Source organism: Notothenia rossii, assembly GCF_949606895.1.
Source record: "Notothenia rossii genome assembly, chromosome: 10".
In the NCBI taxonomy this organism is placed as follows: domain Eukaryota; kingdom Metazoa; phylum Chordata; class Actinopteri; order Perciformes; family Nototheniidae; genus Notothenia; species Notothenia rossii.
In genome coordinates, this window is record NC_136908.1 from 46,543,216 (window position 1) to 46,561,169 (window position 17,954).

Genomic DNA, 17,954 nt, shown 5'->3' on the forward strand with positions numbered 1-17,954 from the left:
AAACATAATTAATATTGCTTATTACTGGGAAATTATCATCAGGGATAGAGTGGCCAATCCTGAGGGCAGTGAAATGGGGGTCCATCATTCTCTTAATGGAAAAAGACGACCTGCTCAATTATGGCTGTCTATCAATGTCACTACCGACGATGAATCAACTGATTTTTTTTCTTTTGCTTTCTCCCACTAATTGACTTTTAATTTGTTTTTGAGGTGGAGAGAAAAAAAACGAGCAGCTTCTCATATCGTTTGAGTTATTAATGAGAGCGCGCTCCTGGTTTTAGGTTGTCTTGTTTGTTTTTGATAAAGTGTTTTTGTCGGCTGTCAAAAGGCTTTTGTTTACCAGACAGCAACACAACAACCTCGGCTTCAATTTCACCTACTCTGACCCACCACATTGTTAATTTGCTTGTTCGTTTTGCTCTCTTTTCAAATAGGGCTAATTGCATTGGGTTTGTTATTTGATAGAGACTGAAGAACAGGTACACACACTTGCAATTGTCTAAATGAATAGGAAATTGGTATCAACTTCTTACAAATAGCGGTCCTGTTTTCAGAATTTCTTTGAACGAAACACATCTAATGGAATATCTATTTAATTGAAATGCTATAGATAGCATGTTAATTGAGAACTTTATTCTGATGCCCAACATTATGTACAAGTTACTTTTCCTGTGACCCAAATAACAATCACAATCTGACAAATGCAGAATTTGAATACGTCAGATTGAGGCAGAGGTCCAGCACTGTGTTAGGCAACTATAAAGTGAAAATACAGACACAGACTAACGCAGGAACAATACATAATGCAAGTTGAATAATCAGAAAAACCATTCCACCATACCTCCAGATCTCTGAGTACAGGGTGCTCCTCGATGCCTGGGAATAGGACCCTCATGGTGTAGGTCCTGTAGTCCAAGAAGGGGATTCCTGCTCCGTCCAGATCACTGGTCAGCTCATGGATGTCTGTCTGGAGCTCTGCGAAAGCTGATGGATAAAACCATACACAAACCAGTTATTTGTATATAAATGGTAATGTACGTTAATATAGCCCCTTTCTAGTCTTCTGTTTAAGTGCTTGTACACCACATGCCAACATGTACCCATTCACACATTCAGACACTGATGGCAGGGCAGCCATACAAGCTGCTTAACCCACTCAAATCAAAGACATACATACACATACCACCTTCACAGCTCACTTAAAAACATGGTTCACTGAGAACTACACCTGCACACACTAGTCTGTGTTGAGTATGGCGTGAGTGTTACATGTTGTGTAACATGTTGTGTTACACGTTGTGATCATGGATGTTGCCCCTCGTTTCTGTTGTGTGATTGTGATGTGCTCTATGTGACATGTACTGTATTTAGTATTTAGTATTTAGTTTCGTTTATTGTTCTCTTTTATCCTCACACCTGTATCTACTTGTCTTTCCTCCTTTTTATTTTATTTTATACATTTTCTTATAACTAATGATGTTTATATATTGTAATTTTAAGGGTGTCTATTACCATCTGGCCGGGGACAACAGCTGGAAATTAGCCATGTCGGCTAAAGCTGCAGCATTTATTGTTTTTGTGACAGTTCATCGATGGGGACTGTCCACGACACTATAAATAAATAAACTAAACTAAACTGCTCATCATCTAATCCGGTGATCATTCACATACAACAGAGGCTCAGCCTTAGAGAGAAGTTGGGGGTTCAGTGTCTTGTATTGAAACAAGCCTTCCGATTGGTCTAGTGGAAAGATTCAGTTGACTTATCCATAGAAACAAGCCCTCTGATTAGTCCATTGTAATGAGCCCTTTGATATCCCAATTTAAATCAGCCCTCTTATTGGTGCATTGAAACAAGCACTTTGATTGGCTCATTGAAACGAGCTCTCTGATTGGCCCATTGAAACAAGCCTTCTGATTTGCCCAACAAAAGAAGCCCTCTGATTTCTCCATTAAAACAAGCCTATTTATTGGACATATTAAAACAAGACTTCTGATTGGCCCAATAAAACAAGACCTCTGATTGGCCCAAGGATGAGCAAATATAGTAACATAATTTTAGTAGATATATTAGACATTTAGATTTATAAAAGCAATAGCAACACTGGATGCTTGCAATACTTAATACAATTTCTGCTGTTGAGCACATACTCAATTGTTACTCATCAATTAATCAGCTCATTCTGCGAATGCTACTTGTGTCAACAGAACTAAATACATCATTCAAAACGTTTCCAAGGTAGAAAAGTTAGTTGGATCTATATAAGAATACATTCTATTCCATACAGTAAAACTGCATCAACCTCTTACCCTCTTTGCACTCCAGAGCCACGCGGGACTCCAGGTTGTCCATCTGCATCTGCAGCCTCTTCAGGGTCAGGTCACTCTCGCGAGACTTGCGCTTGTAGGCAATGAGCACCACCACGATGAAGAGGATGAGGAGAGCTCCGGCTGCAGCAATGCCAATGATAGCTGTGCTGCTGAGGGGGCTGTCGGACATGATGTGGACCACACCTGGGGAGAACTCGATTCCACCCACACGTGCCTTGTGAAGGGGACAGATAAAAAGTCAGATTATAAATAATGCATGCATCTACTGTACAAATGTTGTATACACAAATAGAGAAGTTAACTCAAATATAACAATTGGAAAAAGGTTGAATAATGTTAGAGTTTTCTTCAAGGCTAAGGCATTTCACTTATTTGTGAATGCTAATAAAATATTGCGCCTATGAATCTCTTTCAAGGTCTTTAAAGCATTTCTGTTTTCAAAATGAAGATAAGATCCCAGACAGATATATTGACTTTCTATTTAGATGAGTGCACACTTCTGTTCATTTGTGCATTTTCTGACTGATATGCGTAACAGTAATGTGTCCATCTTTTCTGATGCAGGCTTTAGGTGGTAACATCAGGAAGCGCTTTATTCAAAGTGGTCCCTTTTAAAACCACAAATGGAAACACTATTGAGTTTTCCATGGCCCTAATCCTTCTTATTGAAGGCTTATTTGTTTGTCTTCTGTCTGCTTGTGGGCAGGAACAGGAACCACACAGATAATTGGATCAGAGCTGTAGACTGTCTCAAAGTGGACAAGAAGATAGATAGAAAGCAACACGAGGAACGTTCGTCTGTCTGTCTGTCAAACTGCCGATTTGCAGGACTGTCTGCCTTATATCTGTCATGTGTATCTTTGTGTGTGTGTGTGTGTGTGTGTGTGTGTGTGTGTGTGTGTGTGTGTGTGTGTGTGTGTGTGTGTGTGTGTGTCTCTCCTGTCTTTGTGAGCGGGTTCTGTATCACTCACCAGGACCTTGTGTCGGCCCGTCAGGTTCGGTGACTCACAGAGCAGCTGGGTCTCTGACACTGTTAACATGCAGGGCTTCTCTCCAATGAAAACTGTGTAGTTCAGCTTTCCATTCCCAGTATTGGTTGGTGGAAGAAAGTTCCGCCCCTGCAGGAAATAATTTATGCATGAATAAAGACTTATTGTAGGAAGGAAAACACGTCAATATTTCGTATTTATATCAATAATGGAATGATGCAAAATGACATTGCATAAAACACGTTAATGGATTCTTATAGTCTATAACATGTAGTCAATACATACAGATGCATCTATCCTCATACCTTCAGTATAATGGGGGATCCAGGTTTGAGCTCCAGCACCCCCGACACACTCAGAGGTTCAAACTCAGGATTAGGGTAGTAGATAAAGTTGCTGTTGTTGAGTGCCATCAGAGCCATCACGTCGTCCAGTTTGAAGCCGAACTCATCAGGCCTCTCAGGCACTTCCTGCTGCCGGGCCAGGCTGATGGACAGCTCCGGGGCCTGGCACAGCATGGTGGTGGGGCCGAGGACCTGGCACAGCTGGAAGAACACAGACCAGAGGGGAGAAGTTATATTCATGAATTGATGAATGAATGTTTTAGCAAATAATAAATCAGAGCTTAGTGAAAGCAGAAAATGCTGGAAATTGACACAAAAATAAAATGAACATGCTTCAGTTTGGTGCTTTCAATCTTAATGAAGATAATGTGAGTGACTCTGCATTAATCCACATTAGTAACTCTGCAAAGGAGGTTACATTTTTGTTAATGTTTGTTCGTCAGAAAGAACGCAAAGAAATAGGGAGTTTATTTGAAAAAAGATAAATGCAATATTGTTTAATATTGGAAACGGCCTTGGCGGAGGTCTGTCCTCTCCAAGTGCCCTCCCATTCCATATCAGAATTTAGGCTGGATGTCAGTAAACCATATACTCAGCTCATAACAGTTTCCCTAACACCTCTCCATGCCTCCTTGCAACTAAATCTTTGGAGCACTGGCACTTGAGCATGCAATTTACTTTCTGCATCCAATCTGAAGTTGGTTTGAATGTCTATGTCACAGGTTGACATTTCACTAAGGCCACTGGAGATACCCCATTCAAAGGAGGATATCCTTCATTTCTAAAAGTGCAAAGGAGAACCTGTTGGAGTATTTTCCTCAAAGGAAGCCACCAAATGAGGAGCAGTTAGGGAGTGTGTGCAGGCTCATCACAATCTGGCTTTGATGTGTGAAGATTCAGGAGTGATAACTAGGTCTTACCCTTCATTACGCTCCAGAAAGAGACCCCCACCCTCTCATCACTTCTTTATTCCCTGTCCAGTTATTATTTCTGTGATCTTTTCTCCTCTCTTTGACACATTGTTGTTCTGTCACTCTTCCTTCTCTATACCACTTTACTGCTCAATCAAGGTGTTCTCTTTGATCTTTTCTCGGTGTCTCACTCTTGTTTTGTTGTTCTTTTTTTTGCCCTTGTCTCTCATTGGCCATGTGATGTGATTTACTCTTTTCATTTCCTTATTCACATCTCTGAGACAGTTTTATACACAATAACAGATTGTCTGATCTGTCATTGGCATGCCCTTCAATATCCCTCTTACATCTCCATTCCCCTCTGTCCGTCAGGGCATTGACAAATCAACCAGCAGCATTGGTCCCATTCACATACATTTCTGTCTCACTCAAAGACACTTTCAGTGTAACCTCTGCTATGCAGCCACTCAAACTGCTGCCTGTCACTCTAATTGGCTCCTTCAACATCAGACTGCACTAATCCTCAAAGGTCTCCAGGACGTCTCTGACCTGTATCTTGCACTGCTGCAGGAAGGGAACTCAAAACAATACTTTTCTCTGTGCACAAATGTTGCTTCATCTCAGTGCAAAGTGAAATTGAGCAAATTATTTAACGGAATATTTAACTTATGTTGGGTCAAAGTGCAAACTGCCTGCACACTAGCGTCATGTCAAGTGCAGACATACAGTACGTGAGCACAGATGTTCAACGTGGTGCAAGCTCATGCTCAAATGGGCCATGAAGATAGCATTACCACCTTTTGTCACTTTCTTCAATCAGATCGCACAGACCTTGTATGGCTTTATCTATTCTCCCCTGGGTAAAAGGGTAAATAGAGGTAGAATACTTGGATAAGGGCCAATCACTGTGGTTTCATTTCGGTGTCAAAATGACCTATTGTTACAAAGGTGTGGAGAGGAATTACAACATTCACTATTAAATCAACTGCCAACTGTTGATATTCACTGCTCTGGGTTCTGAGTTTTTTCCTTCACTCATTTACCTAAAAGTGGCACTGAGGCTTTCAGTCATGATCTAATAAATATATTACTCTGACATTTACTACGGCCATCTGTCTTTGGACTGTCAAGCAGAATTACAAACACCATTATCTTTACACTTCTCAAACAAACAATACATCTTCTCCAGCTGAGAAAACATGTATTTATTAACCAAGATGAAGCACAAGTCAAGTTCTTCAATCATCCACACAGTTTGTGTTTGCCATGACTTACATTGAGTGTCTCATGGTTGTTATATTTGGCTCTGATGAGAGGGGTCTGGATAATGTCCAGGTTAGTTCCTGTCACAGTCACTGGGGTATATCCACTGTGAGAGAGAGGGAGAGATTATCGACAAAAACGTTTTAAGGATAGCTCAGATTATTTTGACAGATGGTGATATAAATGACTCACTAGCAGTGATACGGCTGCATCAGTATCTATTTGCAGTAAGTACCGTACATTTTGTAAAACTAGTGTTTACTGATCGCTATCTGCCCTTGTACCGTACCTGTAGATGCTCCACTCAGGCTCTATCCTGGTGATAGTTGGGTCTTCAACATACTCAAAGCGCAGGTCTTTCTGGAGATGAGCCCTGTCTATGTTCACAGACACAGACACGTTTCCGAATCCATTCAGGGACGCATGGGTGCGACAGGTGAGCCACTGACCCCCCCTCCTGAAAAGAACATAGGGTGATTAAAATCAGTTAGTTATTGACTTAGGAGTGATCTCTTTAGTTGTGTATCACTGTGGGAGCAGACTGCTACAAAATTCCAAAACCAATACAAATGTCATATTTAAGATGATGGAACGGTTTCTTAAGTGAACATGGATAGAGAGTTTTGCCTAAAAATGGAATAGCGCATTGATCAGTGTTAAATCCTTAGTAATAAGAGTGCTATTTTTTTTACTTATCAATATCAAGCAAAAATCCAGCATTTCCAAAACATTCCTTGAGCGCAACATTTTTTACCTCCCAAGGCAAGGCAATTTTATTTATATAGCACTTTTCAGCACGTGGCGATTCAAAGTGCTTTACAGATTAAAAAGCAAAAGACATTTAAGAACAAATACAGCATAAATACATTATTAAAAAGGCATTTAAAAACAGGCATAATAAGCAAAGATAATGAAATAAAATAAATAAATAAACACAGCGGGTACAGAATACATGACTAAAAAGGCATACTGTAGTGTGAGTATGGGCAGCTCAATTAAAAGCAGATAGGTGCGTTTTTAGTCGGGATTTAAAAATAGGAAGTGTTTCGGCGGACGTGCACGATTTAGGCAGTTTGTTCCAAATTCTTGGGGCATAATAACTCAAAGCTGCTTTTCCATGTTTAGTGGTTATTCTCGGAACAGAGAGCAGACCCGACCCAGAAGACCTGAGACTCCTGGATGCTTCATGGTGATGGACTAGGTCGTCTATATACCTCGGTCCTAAGCCATTTACTGATTTAAAAACTAGCAGTAGTATTTTAAAATAAATTCTTTGGCAGACTGGAAGCCAGTGGATCTCAGAACCGGAGTGATGTGATCCACTTTTCTAGTGTCAGTGAGTGCTCGAGCAGCAGCGTTCTGAATCAGCTGCAGCTTTCTGATAGATTTTTTTAGTGAGCCCTGTGAATACACTATTGCAGTAGTCGAGTTTACTGAAAATAAAAGCATGGACAAGTTTTTCTAAATCCTGTTGCGACATTAGTTTTTTAATCCTTGATATATTTTTCAGGTGGTAGTATGCAGACTTAATAACTGTTGTAATGTGACTGTTAAAATTCAGGTCTGAGTCCAACACTACACTTCCAGGACATTTAATTATCGATTTAGCTTATGTGGGAAATAAAACGATCCAACAAAGATGAGAACTGTCAGAGGGTATAAAACCCTGCAGTTTGACTAACACAAGCTTTGACTGAGCTTTTAATTGACTGTTTGAGTGTGATTGGCAGGATCAGCTGTGTCTAACCTCAGATAAGTGCACGGCTGGTCCTTAAACATGATTGACACGTTGCTCCCAGCGTCAAGGTGGCTGCCGGTGATGTTGACGATGGTTCCTCCAGAGACCGGACCTCGGCTGGGCTTCAGGTTGATAATCCTTGGGATCTAGGCAAAAAAGGGACAGAGTTTGTAAAATAATATCCCTTTGAGTTTGAATATATACCTTCACTTACTAATCCCACTGACATAAACTACACTATGGTGGAAAGCTTTAACACAGCAACAGCTGACTGGAAAACAGGCACACAGTAAATCCTCCTTCAGTTCATGTGGCCTTCTTATAATCTCATCTCCAGTCTGCTGCGCTATGTGACATCTAGACCTGACATCATATAATTCTGTACAGGGAGAAATAAACCTCGGCCATCGTCCATTAATAGCTGGCAGTAAAAATGTTAAAACTCCATAAAACCAGAACATAATGGTAAAAATTGCAATTTTATTTCAGTGTGTGCGAGTGATGCTGATTAATTGCGGCCAGCATGGGTTATAAAAGAACACAGAAAGTGTGTTATGTGTGTTTTTGTATGTGTTCATATCAGAAGAATGTTTTTTTACAACCATCAGTATTTCTTTCTGTGCTCATTAGCGACTGCCAATTATGTCTCACTGCTGATAAACAGATGAGAATACTTAGAAGGAGTATGACTATGAATGAGTAGGAATTGCAAAAAGGCAAATCCAATGATGATACAAAATACATAGATTTTTCTTTGTATACTCACCACAAAATAGTAGTTTTTGGAGGACTTTGCCATGAATTCTGGTCTGCACTCTCCAACCCCGACACAGACCTCCGCGTTCCCAGTGTACTGGCTCTTCTCTGCTTTACCCATCTCACAAACAATCCTAAAAAACACAAATTAGCATAATTGTAGATATAAATGCATACAGTGACATACACAAATGTATGTCACACGCAAAAATGCCTTGAGAAAGTCTATAGAAAGTCCTTCTGCAGTTAGTTTGCCTTGCCAGCAAATTCTGAGCAAATTGTGTAAAAAGGAATGGACCTAAACCTGTTAAAACCTTAATACAATAATGTATTATTTGGCAGAGACTTCACCTCTCGAACACTGCCAACTTGTGGAAGAAAAGGGAAAAGTCTATCCATTTACATATGACCTCAAATCCAGCCACCTCTTCTGCTGGGTCAGCACTTGCTTAGATTGGCACACAACTTACTTTCTTAGCAGAAGAAACCCTGGGGTCTGCTGATAAGACAACTTTTAATCTAGTTTAAATAATACGACAGATGGCACCTGTAAGGAACCAAAGCTCTGGATTAAACTCAAAATGTCAACTAAATGTAACTTCCTGAACTTTCTAAAAATGATTATGGAGCAGAGCGGGCTTGAGTGAGTGGATGCGTATATGTGAGTATGTGGGAGTGTGTGCACCTGTGCTGCTATACAATATGGAGGCCTGATGCCTGCATGTCCATATACTGCAGAAATGTATTTTACTCTATTCTGCACTGCTGTGACTTGAAGTTGAATCCAACTTCTGGTCTAGATATTAGGCTTATTTAGCAAGAGGTTACCGATTATGCGATTCTCTCTCTATCACACACTCACACACACACACACACACACACACACACACACACACACACACACACACACACACACACACACACACACACACACACACACACACACACACACACACACACACACACACACACACACACACACACACACACACACACACACACACACACACACACACACACACACACACACACACACACACACACACACACACACACACACCCTGAGGGTGAGTTCTCCGGCGTAGTATCAGTTGGTCAGGCTGACTTGTTACAGCTTGTTGTGTGTGCTAACAAAGGGAACATAGTGTTATACCTGTGTGTGACTGGAGCCCTGTAGGGCATGAAGTGCTCAGCTCTGGTCAAAGAGCTTTCAATAGGATTATGTCAATTCAAGTGACAACGGAAACAGTCTGTTGGATTCAGGATTTCACTTTGCTACTATTCCAAAACACGGTTTGAATTCTCCCTATGGTTTCCGTACAGCTGTAAAAGCCTATATCCCGAGAAATTATCTACATTTTGGTCGATAAAATGGTGAATGGTGTACTACATCAGAGCCTGTAATTGTATGTGATCATAATAGCTTCTGCCTCAAATGGGAATCATGGTCTACAAGAAGTGTACATAGAGACAAGAGAAGGATGTCCCTTTTTATTACAGAGTGATGCTGGTGTGCATTTAGTCGTCAATGTAAAAGGTGACTTACTGCTCAGCAGGGATGTAGCCCTCTCGTATGGGGGTGCAATCCACCTGGGCCACCTTCACGTTGTCCTGGATCTCTCTGAAATCCAGGCCCAGGTTCTCGCCACGAATAGTCACGAGCGTGCCGCCCTCCCTGGGCCCCCGGAGAGGTTTAATCTGTTGAAATATAAATCATTATTAATGATTTGAAGACGGGATTTTGCTTGTTTTCCGCGAAATACATATTGCCTTGCAAAAAGACTTTTCCTGGCAACGCAACTTGCGCCTATGAAGGAGAGTTTAATTTAAAAGTCAGTAAAACATGAAATAATCAGTATATAAGAGGGGTTATATAAATGCTACAAATGAAACTGCTTTTTCACATGAACTAAGATACAGTATCTTCACGGTGCGGTGCCTTACAATGTTCCTATTTCTTCCCGTTTTGGGCTCTGAAGAACAATAGCTTTTCATGTGTTTTTAATATTTTCCAGTTCATTGGGATAAGTGATTAGTGTTTTCTGTTCACCCGTTTTATAACTCTCAGATGTAAAAAGACTTTGCTGACGACTAAGGGGACCTGAGCCATTGCTTTGGAAAAGAGACGAAAAACGATACAATAATATCTCCATTGACAGCTAAAGGGGTCAAGAGTCAGGGTAACATGATTGTCATTTCTCAATCTTGTATTCACAGAAAACCATGACAATATACTATTTATGATTAACTTTAAACTTGGCGCTGGGTGACATCTGTGCAGTAATCACAGTGTCCTATGATTTATCAGCAGCATCTCTCATTGTTGATGAGGTCGTTCCAACATCCATCAGCACTTTACTCACACAATTACTTTTTGGCCAGTGAGTGTGTATTATGGCGGCTCAGATGGATGAATGTTCGACGGACACAGAATGGTCTGTTTCCATCTGTCTCTGTCAAATAGTTGTCCATGCTGCATGCTGCAGTAAGGGGCCCAGCTTTAGTGGTGCTGTGTCACCACCCCCTCAAAAAAAAAGTGATCATAAAAAAACCGGCTGACACACTTGTTGTTTCCCTGCTTGATTTTATAGTTTGCATTGCGCCCCCCAGCAGTGTTCACAGGTAGAGTGCTTAATGAGCGTGTGTGTGTGTGTGTGTGCGTGTGTGTGTGTGTGTGTGTGTGTGTGTGTGTGTGTGTGTGTGTGTGTGTGTGTGTGTGTGTCTTTATAGTGTGGCTTGGAACTCTTCATTGTTCTGCTATGATAAACCTCATGTTACAACTACATGAAAACAAACCATTTATATTTGACAATTTGATTATTCAACTAAGAGGTGATGTAAATTAACAAGCTGGGCGGGACAGGGAATGATCCAATCAAATGACAGAGATGACCTCAATCCCGGTCATACACAAAAAGGCTGCCATGTGGGAGACAGGGTTTAAGTATGGTTCAGTGTCTCTGATTAATAAGTCTCCCTGCTGATATCCAAATGAAAAAAAAGCCTTCCAGGAATGGGGCTACAATACAGGCAATTAAAAGACTGCCCAGATGCATTGTGGCTCTCCATTTATTAGATAATATGGAGGATTGCAAGGGACAAAGAGTTAAAGAGAAATAGAGAAGGAGAAGGCAAAATAATGAAAAAGAGGGAGAGACGCAATGAGGCGTTGATTAGATTTGTGACTTTGACAAGATAATTGACGGTTGGGTAGAGGCAAACACTTAATCACTTCACTTTCTCTCTTCCATCCTTCTATGAGAGTCTCTCCCTCTCATATTGTTGATGGGCGATGTCATTATAATGAAGCGTATTAGAATGCATTAGAGCCACGGTCGTCTTGGAAAAGTCCTCACTCCTCACACACTGACAGATTTTATGGGGGACGTGAGAAGGCTGCAATATGTCCCTGCTGCAGCCTCAGGGATGTGAGCAGAAATACAGGGCCTGTCTCCAGGAATAAATCCACTGCCCGCAGGGAAGGCAAACAGTGGAGTGGACCAATGACAGAGTGCAATGTAGTAATGGAGACTCTTTAATAAGCACATCAAGAGACAACATATCACCATCTTCTTCTCACCTTCTTCAACAGTTGATTTATTTGTTCCTGGATACAAATAATCAACATGGTCTTGGCTACTTAAAAAAAGTAGAGTAAAACAGAGTGCTTAGTGTCCAATGATTCCAGACCTTTCTCTTCTGTGTCTGACTATCCTGCTTTGTTTAGGAAAATAAGGGGAAGATGAAACCCATCAGGCTAACATGATCTGTTGAGATGCAGGATTATAGCAAACAATGGGGTTTGTAGTGGCGTTTTCTGTGAATATCCACCAAGGTCGGCCACTTATCTGTATGCTGGTCTATGCAGGATGGTGTAGGGAGAGGAGAGTGGACAGAGGAGAAGGGATTATCCTTCTATTTCTGTATCCTCCTTCCTTCTCTCTGTACAAACCTATCACTCCCCAGGACACCAGAAGGGAATCCCCCTCTCTGTCTTTTTATCAACGCTTCGCTAGTCAGTCACCATCTGCTCCTACCTCTCGTTCTCGAAAAAAAAAAAAGATGACCTGTATATCCATCATGGGGATATGGGGAGGGTCTTCCACCACCCCTTCAGCTTAACATGGCTCTATTCTGGCTCAGTCTACCCATCCGTCACCACCTTCTTTCATGTAGACCCAATCCATCCTCCTCTCCCTTCATCTTGGCATCTTGTGTCATCCATCTTTCCATTGCATCTTTGTATCCTTCATGTCGCTAACCTGTATCCCTTCTGCTTTGCCCGTTTAATATGTCTTACGCAGGTCAAGTCCATCTGCCTCTCACGGTGTCTGTGGTTTTCCGGAGTTTTCAGGGTTAAGTGGGGTTTGCGTGACCATCTGGTTTCAGTTGATTGATAACTAGCAAGAATGAGAAAGATTAGTCTCCTTTCTAGGTCTAACATGGACAATCCCCCTATAGTGTTTGTATGTCCACTATAACAGTAAGATGGTGAGTCAATTCTCTCAAAAAAAATTCAATGTCAAAGTCACAAAAACAGTAAATAAATACAAATAAGCGATTTTCCGCTTACAGTTTTATTTATTTTAATATTTGACCCTTATTTTGGGTCTTCTGGCCCTTTGTTGGATAGGAAAGGGATTAATAGAGGGTGTGACATGCAGCAAAGGGCCACAGATCGGACCTGAAGACGGACCTGGTGAAAGGACCCAGACAAAGTACGTGGGGCTGGACCGCCACAGGTGAGCCACCCCTTACACTTAAGACAATGTATTTAAAAGACCTGTGATTATGGTTTATCACTTTGATACTGTAGACTGTAAATCATTCCTTACACATGCTGTCAAACTAAATAGCTTGACTCACACCCTCTTCAATTATGTTAAAATGACCAACTACCACGCTGTCCTGCTGATGAATATATGCTCCCATCAGTGCTCTGTTATTAAATCAAAAATATACTTAAAGTACCAAAAGTAAAATTAGTCATTGTGCAGATTGGTCCATTTCAGAACAATCTATATGATATGTTTTATAATTATTGATCATTAAGGTGTTATAATGACTTTGTATACTGCAGGGTAGCTTGTGAATTTACTCCGGTGTAATTTAAGTTTAAAGTGTTATATTTCACACCGTTAAACAAAATCAGAAAAGTAAATAAAGGTACTAAATAAATGTAGTGGACATAAATACACTATTTACATCTTACTTGTATTGGAGTAGAAACACAAAGTAGCAAAATACTCAATACAATTCCCTCAAAATTGTATTTAAGTACAGGACTTAAGTAAATGGACTTTGTTACATAACACAACTGCGGTGATGTGTGTTGTGGTGTGTGTGTACCTGTGTGATCCTCGGGTGGGTGCACTTGCTGTTGATGCCGTTGTGCTCCAGCCACTGGTTCTCGGGGTGGGGGCAGTGCTGTTTGAGGGTGCAGCGGTTGTCTCCTTTACACCACACACATCCAAACAGAGGGTCCGCCTTCAGACACAAACCGCAGCTCCCACGCTGGGCGTCGCACTTGTACAGATGGACTGTGCAGGAGGGAGGAAAGAAACAGAGAGAAAGAAAACAAGGGGGAAGGAAGGAAGGAGGTAGAGAGAGAGGGAGAAAGAGTGGAAACCTCAAGTAAACAACCTTTGTAAAACTGATTACAGTGCAGCTAATGTATGCAAATGTATTTGCGCAAAAGCCTCTAAAATGACGGACAAACACTTCAAAACACATAAACTACAATTTGTGTTGTTTACCCAAACCTCTCATTGTCTCTCAGCTGCTGTTTGAAATATGCGACTGAACATTTAGAGAGATACATTTGTTGATATCTTTGTTTCATTATTTCTCCCTCTATCATCAACTCTATATACTCTCTCCTCTCTTTGAATTTCCTTCCTTTCTGATTCTCTCATCTGCTCATTCACCACATATTTAACATATCATCTCCATGGCAACAAGCCAGCCATTTTCTTTTTAATTGCCATTAGATGCATGTATGATCTGTCCATCAAAAGATACCCCCGTAGACGCTTCCTCTACAGGCAAACCAAGGTATGAGGATGGTGAGAAGGATTCTCTAGTTCTAGCATCTTATCTTTTCATTCAAACTTTTGTTTCTCTTTTGATTTTCCTATCATGCTCAGGGATATGTTTTGTACGCTGTATTTGACTCAGACACATAAATACTTTACATACTTTGCCTTGCAGCACACTCCGTATTTTAACAATATGCCCGACTCTACTGCCTTAGGTTAAAATAAGTTGTTTTCCTGTCAAAGAACTACATCCCCCAGCATGCTGCTGTTTCCAGCAGGGATCACTCACAGTGGTGGGTCGCCAATAACCAAACTGAATCAAGCTCAGCAGCCGAATGCTGAAAGCCTCAAATCTCAGTCATCCCACATGAAATGTAAATAAATTGGATGGTTGGACAGAAAAAAACGAAAGGCAGCATTTATATCAAGATATTGATTTGTTTTATACCGTTCCTCAGCATGAAACAGTTATTTAACTTGGCTTATTTCAGATTTAGTTATTCCTAAGCAATTTGACATTTGTTTGTATCAACATGTATTGCCATTGCTGCTCTTCTGAAATGTATGAGAAAGTAAACAACTGGAGTCGCTGAGATGAGAGAAATTAAATGGAGGGAGTAGACAGCACTGCCGACGGAGATGGATAGCTTGCCAAACTCTGTTGATAGAAAAAATAAGGGAAACAAGCTGAAAATAAATAATGTTTTTTAAATTGTATTTAGAGAGCTGGGCCAAACAGTGAAGTGCAGAAGGGAACGAGATCTACAGAATAAGAAGCGTAAGAGAGGATGCGTTAAAGTTAACAACTCTAAACGCAACATCAGGGGATGGATGCTGCACCTCAGCACACCGCCCGCCTGTTGCCATGGAGACTCCAAGGGCAACAATAGGGAAGCAGCAGCTTTCCTGTGTGTGTGTGTGTATGTGTGCATTTGTGATTAAATGAGAGTTAATGGGAGAATATGACAACTATGTGCATGCGTTTGTGGTTTCTAATAAAGCAGTGAAAACTATGGAAAGAGCTGATATGGATTCACAAGTGTGTGTGTGTGTGTGTGTGTGTGTGTGTGTGTGTGTGTGTGTGTGTGTGTGTGTGTGTGTGTTTGTGTGTGTGTGTGTGTTTGTGTGTGTGTGTGTGTGTGTGTGTGTGTGTGTGTGTGTGTGTGTGGGTGTGTGTGTGTGTGTGTGTTGGAGTGTGGGTTTGTGTTTGTGTGTGTGTGTGCATGCGTACCTTTGTTGTTGGCGGGGTTGTCAATGGTGAAATCTCCGTTCCAGATGACGGTCAGCACCACAGGAAGACTGCTCATCTCCATCCCATCATAGAAATACTATCACCATAGCAACCGGAGGGGGAAAGAGGTAGAGATGTGGAAGAGGGTATGAGAGAGAGAAGCTATTGAGCCTCTTTAAACTGTCTGTTATCCTCCAGTCCAAAAGGCTCTGATAGAACAATACGGTTCTGAATGCAAAACGCATCATCAACAGGTGGCTGAAGACAGTCAACACACACATGAACTCACACACACTGAACTCACACACATGAACTCACACACACTGAACTCACACACATGAACTCACACACACTGAACTCACAACAAATGGAATATACACACTAGAGAGCTTTGGAAAAATATAATTTTTAACTTGGCTCTATAACACTAGTAGCAGGAGGGTTGGAGATAGAATCATCATTTTCCGCTAAATTACAGTTTCCCTTCTTCTCTGCTCAATCACAGTACAATATTTGGATTGTACTGTGATTATACACACAAAACCTGCAGACTTCTCCAGACAGTGACATACGCACACCCAAAGGGATGAAGATAGACAGGAAGATGAGATGTTATTGTATCAACAGACGATTAGCATCAAGACCAGTAAAAAGCCTTTTTCATGCTAGTCTTTCATTGCTGTCAATGTATTATTCAGTCAGAGAATGGAGCATGATCGCAGGCTGCGAGGGGAGACAGAGTCAGCTTCTTGTCTCATCAGCCCACTGCCTAGCTGGGAAAGGAAAAACCAGTCAGCCGGAATCAGTGTGTGTGGCTCTATGTGTGTGTGAGAGGGATTACAAATATATTTAATAGGAACACTTTATAAAAATGGGGCATTCAGTGATGACATCCCAGAAAGGCTGGCCAGTAAGATACACACACATGCACGCACTCGTCCTCACCGATGTGTTTTGACACTGCACTGAGGAGCTGTTGAAGCGCAGGGCAGGAACGCGGTGCTCGCTCCCCTGGATGGTCAACAGACACTCGTACCCTCTCTGACCCGACTGGGGCTGGGGGAGGTTCTTCGCCCGGAGAGTGATGGGCTTCACCACGTCCACCGGCACCAGGATCCTGTCTGCAGGCAGCAGCTGGGGACATCCCTGGAAGAGAGACAAACACAAAAGAGAGGATCGTTTGTTTCCATGAGTCCTCTCATCAGGTTTTATGCATCATTACAAATTAAATGGATGTTACTTCATAAGATCCTGCCGTGTCATTTTGCACTCGAGTTATTAGCAGTTCAGATTGTCTGTCACCTGAGGCACACAGTGAAATGCAAAACTCTCTTTTATGGATTATGGAATCATGGATCACATTTGCTTCACTGTCACAAATATAAATCTGGCCATTACTATGTCATAATTCATTTACAAATGACCACACAGTCTGTAGCTATATTACGTAAAGCTTTATGACATTATTCAAAACATGTCTACAGGCTTATCAATTGGCCATAACATGTGCATAGATAAGTCAGATCATATTGGAATGATGATTTATAATTACCTCTCTGTGCTGACATTTTTGAGGACCTACAAATACATGGTCTTAACTCATAACTAGTTTGACCAGTGCTTTATTATGAATGAAATTACAATACAGGAAATAACTGACTTGGAATGTTTAAAACACAGAGGGAAGTTGCTGATTTGACCAGGAATATATATTTAAAAAAGTGTTTCATCAGGTAGCAAATCACAGTTCTTCACAAACATTCATGTATGGTAATTGAATAACATAAGCACTCCAGTGTGTGCCTTTTCCAATGTTTTAGTGCTTTTATTTATGATAGTTCCTGTTGGGTCTCCTGCTAACATTCACTGTGAGTGAAGGATCAGCTCAACAGGTACTCCATCGACATTATACACAATACATAGCAATACATAGCAATAATGATACAATGAAGTACACACTTAAACAGAATTTATATGTGCGAACAGTTTGTATTAACATGTTTGGTTTTAACTGGTGGATTGAAATCAGGTTGACAGAGAAGAGGAAAACTGCGAGGAGGGGTGAAGACATGGACAAAGAAGAGAAAAGGGAAGGAGAGAACAAGTGGAAAGAAAAGCAGGGAGGTGACTGACAAGCAGAAGTGAAAGATGACGGAGAGGTAAAGAGAGACAACAGCACTTCTATGAACTGTTTCATGTTTTAGAGAGAGCAGTGAATAGAGGGCAAAAAAGGCAAAAATGAGAGAGAAACCACAAAAGAACCGAGAGACTGAAAGAGGCAAAAAATATCATTAAGCATATGCGACGGGGGGAGCTTTAGCATGTCAAAGAGGCAGGAGGAAAGAGGGCG

At 41.1% G+C, this 17,954-nt stretch overlaps 1 protein-coding gene across 2 annotated transcripts in view; it reads right to left on the bottom strand.

Annotated features, from left to right (window-relative positions):
• plxna4 (plexin A4) overlaps positions 1–17,954 on the bottom strand; it is a 229,002-nt gene that overhangs the window by 34,843 nt on the left and 176,205 nt on the right. For both annotated transcript variants that reach the window (XM_079656550.1, XM_079656549.1), the window contains exons 10-21: positions 16,550–16,750; positions 15,605–15,701; positions 13,685–13,875; positions 9,882–10,033; positions 8,346–8,469; positions 7,589–7,725; positions 6,131–6,298; positions 5,854–5,947; positions 3,629–3,868; positions 3,306–3,452; positions 2,314–2,548; positions 845–987 (exon numbers count right to left, since the gene is read on the bottom strand). In XM_079656550.1, the coding sequence (XP_079512676.1) occupies positions 845–987; positions 2,314–2,548; positions 3,306–3,452; positions 3,629–3,868; positions 5,854–5,947; positions 6,131–6,298; positions 7,589–7,725; positions 8,346–8,469; positions 9,882–10,033; positions 13,685–13,875; positions 15,605–15,701; positions 16,550–16,750 (1,929 nt within the window). The remainder of the gene's footprint in view (positions 1–844; positions 988–2,313; positions 2,549–3,305; positions 3,453–3,628; positions 3,869–5,853; positions 5,948–6,130; positions 6,299–7,588; positions 7,726–8,345; positions 8,470–9,881; positions 10,034–13,684; positions 13,876–15,604; positions 15,702–16,549; positions 16,751–17,954) is intronic.